This window comes from Sinocyclocheilus anshuiensis, unplaced genomic scaffold, assembly GCF_001515605.1.
Source record: "Sinocyclocheilus anshuiensis isolate Anshui unplaced genomic scaffold, SAMN03320099.WGS_v1.1 scaffold1241, whole genome shotgun sequence".
In the NCBI taxonomy this organism is placed as follows: Eukaryota; Metazoa; Chordata; class Actinopteri; order Cypriniformes; family Cyprinidae; genus Sinocyclocheilus; species Sinocyclocheilus anshuiensis.
This window is the reverse complement of record NW_015549644.1, coordinates 160,579-171,450: the sequence shown is the minus strand read 5'-3', so window position 1 is coordinate 171,450 and position 10,872 is coordinate 160,579. Positions and strand designations below refer to the sequence as shown.

Below are 10,872 nucleotides of genomic sequence, written 5' to 3'. Positions count from 1 at the left end.
AAAAAAAAAAAAAAAGACCTACGAGTCTGTCAAATGCCAGTTCCTATTTGCTCCAAGAGCAAGAAGTTTTGATGTTGAGGAGACTGTAATAGTTTATATATATATACTGGAGTACAATGGCAAAGTACAGTAACTGTGCCAACAATGGAACTAAATCTAGAAGACAAATTTTGACCAAAAAAAAGCAGTTTTTGTACTTTGCTTTTGCACAACAGTATACCATTATTTTCTTTTAAAACTAGTAGCATTTACCACTATATATATATATATAGCTGGTGTTATTTTCCGTTTTGCAAAGTTGCAAGCGAATTGTTCTTCTCAGTTTAAAACCTTTGGAGTCAGTAAAATTTTAGAAAGAAGGAAGACTGGAGTAATGGCTGCTGAAAATTCAGCTTTGCCATCACAGAAATCATTTAAAAAATCTAACAGACTCCAAACGCTTTAACGGTAGTGTATATCGATATCTTATTTACTATAGTGGAATGAAAACCAAGAAGCATTTATTCTCTGATGATTTGAATTATATAAATATACACGCTAGGGTTTGAGGTGAGAAGCTTTAAAATATTCTTAATAAGAGAATAATCCTTTCTTAATATTGGCTGCAATTTTGTAATATTGAGGATCCATTTATACAAATAATACAGAGTCATGAGTGTGACCCTGATTGAAGCTCTTCTTAATAGTGTCTTCCTCTCAGACACAACCTATTAGTTTTGTGTATTGGGGACTATGAGGTGTTTCCAACAACATGGTATTTAGCATATTTTTGTAATAAGTAACAGTAGTATTCTTGCATACTAAATATAATAGGGCTGGTTTATGTACATGACATTTAGGGCTTCATTTATGTTTTATTGTAAGACATCTGGAGTTGAATGATTCTACCCCCCCCCCCCCCCAAATATGTGTTAACATGAATATGGCTTTAAAAACAAAATAGACATATAGCATGTTAAGGGGAGTGGGTATGAATTACAAATTATAGATGTAATTTTTCTGCAAGAGACTTGATGGAACATGTTTATTTGTGGTTGTCTATCTAAACTTATTTTAATTATAAGTACTTGTATATGTGTACTCATATCAGTTAATTCTCATATTGTATAAGAGTTAGGGTAAATGGATGTTTGTGAGTTTGTATTGGACATTCTTATGCCAATTAAATTTCATTTTCATTTGTTTTTAATTAATATGGAATGTTTTATGGAGGATAAAGAGTATTAAGTTCCCGGATAAAAATGAGAATGTTATTTTTTTCTTGCTAATGCATGTTGTGTTAAAGTAAACGGCGTGTCGAATATTATTTAGTATCAGGTCACAAAATGTCAATGATTTGTGGAAACATAAGCTGTTCAAACTCTGGCAACGTCTGCAATTTATCTATGCGTATACAGAGATTTTTGTATTATTGGTATTGGGAGTTATTTTTGCATTACTCTGAGAAGAGGAGTTCTCATAAACTTAAATTATGAGTTTCCCATCAGTCATATCTTGCGCAGGTCTGTGCCAGAGGCATTATGGGGCAAGTTTGTACAGATGAGATACCAGTGTAATTATTTGGTTGCTCTGTTTTCATCTTGACCCTGTTCGAGAGAGAGAGAGGGCGAGAGAGAGTCTTGCTATGGTTGTAGACGTGCAGTTTGTTACAAAAAATAATAAAGCTGGTATATTCGACTACTGCTGTTTGTGTTGTATATGTATGCAAGTTTGTAATAGTAATTTAAATCTTAATTTGCTCACCTTTCATGTCGTTCTAAACCTGTATGATCTTTTTTCTTCTGTGGAACTTAAAGATTTATTTTACAGAATGTCCAGAGCTGCTTTTCATGACAATAAAGAGGGATTGTAGGGCTACCAGAATGACAAAAAAAAAAACATAATAGTTAATCGTATGACTTATGTGCTATGTTTCAAGTCTTCAGAAGATGCTTTAAGACTGGTATTTAAAACATTACACACTGTAAATCTTGACATCCGACCTCGCTCTACTTAGCAAGTTCATGAGAGAAGACTAATCCGGCTTCTCAAGTGACTCCTTGATCCGGACACAGCATGTTCCATGTTCCTCATACAAAGCTGTTGTGTGACTTGCATTATAATATATAAACCAGTGTTTGTCAACTCCAGTCCTGGGGACCCACTGCACATTTTGTAAGTCCTCCTTATTTAATGCACCTGATTCAGATCGGCTTGTTAGGAGGGAACTCCATGAACTGAACTGAGTGTGTCATATAAAAGAGACATACAAAGCAGTGAGTCCCCAGCACCGGAGTTGAGTACCACTGATATAGACCACATTAATTATGATTTTATGTGTCTTATGTTATGCTTTTGTGTCCTTTTTGATGCTTAAAAGCAGTGGTATTTTAGTATTATTTACATACTGTTGTAGTATCTATCTATCGATCTATCTTCATTTTTGTTTATTTTATGTGCTTTTGGTATTTTTATTAGTTTTTTGTTGTTATTCTATTTAGCTTTATTTTAAAATTTTAGTCATTTTAGTACTTCAGCTTTAACTAATTTCAGTTAAAATTTCAAAGTACCATTTCTAATATTTATATCAATATCTAATATTTTTATTTAGTTTAGTTTTATTTAATTTAACAAATGATTTTTGGTAACACTTTATAATAGGTTTAATTTCTTTGTTAGTTAATGCGTTAACTAACATTAGCAATAATCAGTACATTTGTTATGGTACGTTTTTTACATTTACATTTGTTCATACATGCTAGTTAATAAAAATACAACTGTTCATTGTTAGCTTAGATTCATTGAGTAATATTAACAGATACATCTTTGATTTTAATCATGCATTAATAAATATTGAAATTAACTGGAAAAGAGCAACCAGCACATTCTTCAAAATTTCTCCTTTGCGTTCCATAAAATTATACCAATTTGTAAAGACATGAGGGAGAGTAAATGATAACAAAATATTCATTTTAGGCTACACTTAAAAAAAAAAAAAAAAAAGGGTTCTAAAATGGGGTTTTGTAGTGATGCTGTAAAATAACCATTTTGGGTTCCCCAAAGAAAATAACTGTTTTGTGTTTGTGTGAACATTTTAATCATCTAAAGAATCTTTTTTTCCATTACATAGAAACTTTTGTGCAATGGAAAGATTCAATGAATGTTAAAGATTCCTCATGGAACTAGGTGTCAAGAAAGAACATTTCTTTTTAAGAGTGAAAACTATCCCTTGACAAATTCCACCGGTCATAGATAAGAATCACTTTTACTGTAGGCAATATCAGCCTTCTATTGAAAGACACGTGGGGTGTGTCTAAATGCATGTGTTTTACCAGCCCTGCCAAACACACATACACTTTGAAACAATGCCAGCGCTGTCAGGCTGAGCTTCTTATTTTCCTTCAAGCATGATCAGCTGGAAGATAAACAGACTGCTGTATGAAATGCCATTTGCCCTGAGGGCCACAAGTTAACGCCTCTCAGCTTCTCACGCACATCCTTCTCTGCTCTGCATTCCCCAGCTCTGTGTCTTCAGAAGTCACATCACACACTACCTATTACATAGCTGAATGAAATTCCAGCACTGGAAATAAAGACAGGTGTGATCCGCCAAAAGACTTGCACTTGCTAAAGGGATTCCAGAAAGAAAATGCTGATTTTAATCACACTATTGCTAGTGAATGGTGTGCTTGAAACTAAACGAAGAACGAGGCTAGGATTTGAGATATTAAAAAAACAATCCTTCATGCTCTGAAAATATTTAACACACACTCATGTATTTTGGGGGAAAAGACATATTATTCAAACATAATGTGAATATATTCCTCCACTAGCATGTTACGGCTTGTACAATACTTTTTTTTTCATTTTCAGTGTTAAAAAGCAAGACAAAAAAAATAAGAATGTTTGCAATTATGTGCAACGAGTGTACTGCTTGCTTTCTCTCATTTTTGTATGGTTATGCACCAGACAGACTATGGCTTAGCAATACGATTGCTTTAAACATGTAGGGGAGGATGGGTATCAAGACACCCCAATTATGAACTGATAAATAATGTATTTAATTATAGTTCATAGCGTACAGGATGACTTTGGGCCATCTTGTGATTCCCGGGGCCAGTAAACGTGTCTCAGCTATCATCATATATTTAATACATATTAATGATTTTTTTAAGCAATTAATGTAAAATATTGTTTTTATATATAAAATATTGCATTTTATCAATTTAGTTGAACTGAGTTATCAACTGAAAAATCACTAAATCAGAGTTTTAAAACAAGGATGGAATTTCACAATATTAAAAATGACTAGATTTAGATTGAATTCTGCTGAATTAAAGACTTCTCGTTTAGAGTCCTAGTTGATTCCTGATTAGCTTTTTTCAGGTCATTAGATTAGTGATTTATCACCCTGTAATATGGAGGGAAAAGACAGAAATGTATATGCGTTATATTTAAACACTGTATTTACTGTTTACTGTAGAAAAAATAGTGTAGAAATAATTTACACTTAAAAATTGCTAGTACATAGTAATAGCATTTTCTTGTAAAACATACTCGAAATAATCTTTTTTATGTACAACTCATTTATTCCTTTGATGCCATCGTGAGGCCACATCACACATTACAGCCAGCCACATTACTAACGTGCTACAAGTTTGACGGGGAAATCATAATTATAATATCCATCACTGATCAATAGCTTCTTAAAAGAGTAGCAATTCTGTTTTTGTCGATATTCTGCTAAAAGACGAAAGTCAGCTGTATATCGAAAATGTAAAAATTATAATAACTAAAAATGAAAAACTATAATAATAAATATATACATTAATAAAGCAATAACACTAAGAAGAAAAGCTTGACTGGTGAATTTATCAGGTTACATTCAAACATGTTATTATGCTTTCTTACAAAAGCTTTTCATATCAAATGGATGCTCAAATAGAAGCAATGTAAAAATAAATAAAAGATAAGTCTGTTTCACAGCTAAAATGTATTGCGTCTTGAAAAAACATATTTTCGATAGATTTCTAATAGTTATTGTGGAATTTCATCAATCTATATCAACTATTTGCCTTTAAATGCTTTTAATTAAATTTTTCATTTTCAGATTTTTATTTTATCATTTAATGTTCTTTTTCTCTGAACAATTATCAACATGTGTAATGTGTGTTTAAACAAGCACAATAAATATTAATCACAGTATTCATAAAATATTTAAGAATCATTTATTGACATTTCAATCAACCAAAAATAAAAATTACTGCACAATATAATTTGTATTTATTAATCAAGTGTTGGTAGATTCTGAAACACATTACAATCTGCAGAAATAAATGCATTCAGATTTGCTACACGTGTCTGTTTTCAGAGGCACCATATACTACTGTAGTAATGGGCACCTATTCAAATACGTTGAAATCATTCAAATTCTTCAGAATTTTAAAGTCCTGTAGCAAATGACAGTGATTGTTTTCCGCAAACCTGCATAAAAACAATCTCATACTGATTACATACACTGATTATAAATGTTACAAAAAAATCACATATTTTAAAGCATTGTTAATGAGAACAAAATGAATGGGCAAAATAAAAATTCTACATATTGTCATAATGCACAAAAGCATTCATTTCATATTTTGGGTCATGCAATAAATTGTATCCCAACATGCTTTTCAATGTATTAGACATGCATTCCATACCTGAGCTAAAAAAATCAGTCATTAATATGCTATAAAACTTCATGTATAATATATTTTAAAGCAATTTAATTATAACTGCAAAAGCTGTTTCTCCTGTATTCTAAACATAATTACAGGAGATATTTCACAAATAAAGGAGAAATATAAGGAAATACATGAAAATATAAACCAAAAAAAAGACAGACAACAAAACGGTGACATTTTACATTGCACTGAATTTGCATTATTACAATAGTAAGAATTTCGACCATGTCGCTACATTATTACAAATTCTCATTATGTTGAAGCATGATTTTTCATGATAAATAAAGAATGGAGCAAGCCTGTACAGAATATCTTTCAATAAACGTAGCACAGATTTCGTTCACAAAAAAAACAAACCAGTAGGGTTAAAGAAATGTAATGTCCCATGTGAAATTCAGTCAAATCTTGACGGGCAGCTTTTCATTATGTATATCACTGTAAATTGAAATACCAAGCTAGGTCATTAGAATGTATTCAAGGCTATCATCACAGTGCTTCAGATATTATGCTCTCAGTTTCATGAAACCATGCGGCTTTCACTTTGGAAAAACAACCATTTTAATACATGAGCTCTTGTTTTTTTTGTACTAACTATTTAGAGCATAAAAACATGCTGTCAGAGCCTGGTATAAGTGAAATGCTGGTAAGAGACGGTTTAGGCACTGGAATCCTCTTTTAAGCGCTGACTGCGAGCCTTGTAGACTTCAATCAGGAGATCTTTCACATACTGAATCTCTCTCTCTACAGATTCTGCTTTGTCCCGAAGTTCTCTGTTCTGCCCTTCCAAACCATGAAGCTCCTCCTCCAAACAGTCCAGCTCCACCCTCTTACGCTGACGGTACCTATTGTTTTTTAGGCAACATTTGTGGAATAAAATAACATGGTTCAGCTTTTCTGCTCGTTTGAAGCAAACACGCTTACTTTTTTATTAACTCATGCAATATTCTAACACATTCATTGGACTAACTGAGCACTTTGTCACCAAAAACACAGATTTAAAAGGAAAAAAAGTAGGTACAGTACCTGTGGGCAGCGGACTTGTTCTGATCCCTCTTCTTCTGCTTGCGTTCTCCGTGGTTTCTCTCCAAGGAACCTACTTTAACATCTGGTTTAAAAACACACTGACTTTCCCGTGACCTTTGTAGTGGTTTCTGGACAGGCAACTCCAAAGAGGACCCAACACTGTCTCCGGACAGACATTCAAAGCTTTGGTCCCCAAGGCAATCGTGGTGCAAGTAGTCATTATTCTGGATATCAACAGCCCCAGTTCTGATTGGCTGATCGATTTCATTCATGAAGCCGTGATATGGCTCTAAATTGGCAGTAATCTGATGAAAGTAGCACTCGGCTACTTCGGATTGTTTATACGGTGGACAGCTCTCGCTCTCGGTGCACTGCAAAATGGGCATCGCAATCCCGTCGTGGCTGACCATCTTCATCCCATGGCTCTGGCCCTCTCGCCTGTGGTGGGATTCCAGGGACCCACCGAGATCGTAACTTCTCATCATCTCCGCTCGGTAAAACACATCTTCCGTGAAGCAACTTTTTTCTTCTTCCTTCAACAGTATGGCACATTCTCGAACCTTCTTTGTGCTCGCGTGGCTCTTTCCGTAGGATTTGTCAACAGAGCACTGGTCAAAAGCCAACTCTGCGTAACCTGAATGAGTCCCTTTGAAAGTCCACATTTCCTTCTCAAACACCTCGACGTCTTTACATCCATTCGCTGATATTCTTTGGCTATTGCAGTGTGTCCGAATGTAGCTGTAGGGGCCAGGTCGAGACATTTTCGTTTTCGGTCGGCTCATGGAGCCCCCACAGAAGCCTCGCAGGTCGAGATCTCCAGTTGCCAGGGAAACCAGCCTGGGATTTGTTTCAGGTTGGTTTACATTGTACGAAGCGCAGGGCAACTGATAGTATGACTGTGTAGCCATAGCTTGTAAGCTTTTGTCACATTTTTGCCATTTCTCCAATTTCATAGGTGTCGATTCATACAGGTAATAATCCTCCAGTTGAGCCAGTTCTTCTTTAAGAAGAGTGGTCATAACCTCCAAGTCGGAGGGCATTTGGACATCATGCTCCAGAGGTGAAGGTGGGATAGAGGAACCAGGAGAGGATTCCGTGGAAGTTGAGTTTGGGTAAGCGTCAAAAGTTTTTGTCATCCAATCTGTAGAGAAAAACCATCCAATTAATTCAATAAAAGCATTATATGAACATACAGATGAAATATTTTCAACATGCATGGTTGCGCAAAAGTATCATTGGTCTATGAATATCTATATAATTTTCTATTGAACAATATATGCAAGTAGCATTAAAAAAAGAATAAAAAAAGATGAAACGATGTGGATCACCAAAATATTTGCTTTACTTACTGTACGCCATTAACACATATGCTGCAGTGCGGTTCCCACCAACAATCGGACAAAATAAAAGTGTCGTACTGCTTACCAATTTAGTCCTACGTCTGTGCAGACTCCTCCCTCCGCCTATGATTGGCCTTCGTTAGCCAGTAGGAAAGAGGGAGCTCTTAAGCCGGCTGTGCAAATGAGGGGAGTCTTCCTGGGAATAACCTATGCCGCCACAATTTGCTGTATTTCGGTTGAAATGGTGAATTGCGTACAATGCATGAGAATCGAAGAAATTCCTCATACAGGAAAGAGATGCGAAAAACTGAAACCTATATGAAAATTGAAAAAAAGTAAAATGCAATCGTTAATTCCCGCTTTCCAGGTGTCAACATTTTTTCCTTTTATAAAACCATTTCCTTTTATGGAATTGCACTTTTTTCCTACTAAAAACTCAGGTTCATAGACTATCATAAAAATTATTAATAACATAAATCAATTATTTTAAACAAAATTGACTGAATTGATAGGATAGAGTGCAATATGTTCTAATAATTTAAATAAAAAATAAATCTAAACATTTAAATCTGAATTTGACCTTTTGCTAGAGCTCAATTGTCATTCTGTTATATGATACCTCTAGTCAAGTTCAGTGCCAAATGTGAAACAGAGGTTAAAGTAAAGCCTTAAAATATTTACTACAAAATATTTTTACAGTTCAAAATTCAAAAGCAGGTTTATACTGTAATTAAATGTAATAAAAAAAATAGAGCATTACACTAAATTATTCAAAAAGAAGCTTGTTAACTACAGAAAATATGTAGAAACTCAGTTAAGCTATTTTAAGTGCAATTTCAAACAAAGCTATAACAAAACGTCATGATTAAACCCCATCTCTATACATTTCTGCAGGGGTTTCTTGTAGTTCAGAAACTCTGAAAACTAGTTAAACTGAGATACACACTGTTACAGGAAGTTGCAGCTCATATAAAAGTCTGAATGGAAGTTGACACTTACTCCATCGTGCTGAGGTGGTCCGGTCTGAAGTGCTTCTGTGAGCGCAGTAAATCGCAATGGAGGAGCTCACGTTTTCAATTTAGTAGAACATTGTCTCACTCTTCTTCATTTGACGTCGAGACTGATCGGTTACACGATAAAGCGTTCAAAAGTTTTGGAGAACAGAGTATCACGTCAAACCAAACAGTAACCGCATCACATGAGCTCGTATCCATCCGCCGCCGCGCCCCTCAGCGCAAAGTCCAAACTAACGGCTCGAGTTCAATCCGAACTTCAGCCTCGAGTCCAAATATCAGTCAGCAAAACTCTTTGATGTCCCGCTTGATCTCGATTAAAGTTCACTGCATTCGCGTTTTAGAAATGTATTTCCTTTTGAAATGTAATCGATAAGTAAATTCTAATGATTATTAAAGTGGGTCCAGATTGCCAAAACCAGACTGGGTGTATATCGAGGCACAAATCTAAGCACAGATACCCTTATAAAGCACTATTTAACCACATGCGACGAGGAAGGACACTATATTACACTATGGAGATGCAACTCTTGTTGCAGCCCTGTTGCATCAGACCTGCTGGAATGTTGCCCGAGTTGAAACTTTGTTGCCACATTTGTCCTGATCCGTTTATGCATTGGACATGTATAATGAGGTTTCATCTTTAAGACCATTGTTTGCAAAAGAGAGAAAAAAGTCAAGACATTTGCTGTAAAAACACTCATTAGCTTGTTCTGATTTGCACCACACGTCCACCTCTGTATAAGGGAGACCGGGGCTAGTTGTCACACTGAGAAGTTGTCACAAAGACTGTTTCTCAGGAACAACAGGGTTTCCAGTCAAAAGTCCAAGTACACAAATGTATGTGTTGCTCTAGCTGTGATTTTGTATGCTGGTTTCAAACATTCCGTTCAAAGATGTCTTACATTTTGTGTGTGGGGGTGAACTCTGCCCTCCAAACTAAAATTAGACTATCATCATATTTATTCTGTAGCTGCTGGATATCTAGCACACATTCAGACAGGTGTCATGTAGACATAGAATGAAGGGACATTTAACTGAAGGGCTGAACTGTGTTTTCTGGACAAGGATGTCAGTTTGGGGCAAGTTGTCACATTTATTTTAAATGCATTTTAAATGTACAGTCATGGCCAAAATTTTGGCAGTGACATAAATTTTGTGTTTTGCAAAGTTTGCCGCTTCAGTATTTGTAGATTCTTTTTCCACATGTTTCTATGGTATACTGAAAAACAATGATAAGCATATCATAAGTTTTAAAGGCTTTTATTGGCAAAAATATATATATAATGAGTCAATATTTACAGTGTTGACCCTTGTTCTTCATAACTTCTGCAATTCACTCAGGCATGCTGGATATTAGCTTCTGGGCCAAATCCTGATTGATGGTGATCCGTTCTTGCCTTATTAGTTCTCGGAATTGATCACAATTTGTGGGCTTCTGCTTGTTCTCTCGCCTTTTGAGGACTGACCACGGGTTCTCTATGGGATTGAGATCCGGGGAGTTGCCTGGCCACAGATCCAAAATTTCAGTGTAATGATCTTCGAGCCACTTTTTTATCACTCTTGCTTTGTGACATGGTGCTCCATCATGCTGGAAAATGCACGGATCATCACCAAATTGCTCATGGATCGTTGGAAGAAGTCACTCTAGCAGGAAGTTTTGATACCATTCTTTATCCATGGCAGTGTCTTTGGGCAGAATTATGAGAGAGCCCAATCCCTTGGTTGAAAAGCAACCCCACACATGGATGGTCTCAGGATGCTTCACTGTTGGCACAACACAGGACTCAT

The 10,872-nt window shown here is 35.4% G+C and overlaps 1 protein-coding gene across 1 annotated transcript; it reads right to left on the bottom strand.

Moving 5' to 3' along the window:
- Positions 1-6,281: 6,281 nt before the first annotated feature.
- LOC107659920 (uncharacterized) lies at positions 6,282-9,561 on the bottom strand. The gene is made up of 4 exons (XM_016449022.1): positions 9,068-9,561; positions 8,154-8,382; positions 6,729-7,869; positions 6,282-6,547 (listed from the first exon to the last, which is right to left on the bottom strand). Exons 3-4 carry the CDS (start codon positions 7,862-7,864, stop codon positions 6,361-6,363), a joined length of 1,323 nt encoding a protein of 440 aa, XP_016304508.1. The 5' UTR covers positions 7,865-7,869; positions 8,154-8,382; positions 9,068-9,561; the 3' UTR covers positions 6,282-6,360.
- Between the last annotated feature and the right edge of the window lie 1,311 nt (positions 9,562-10,872).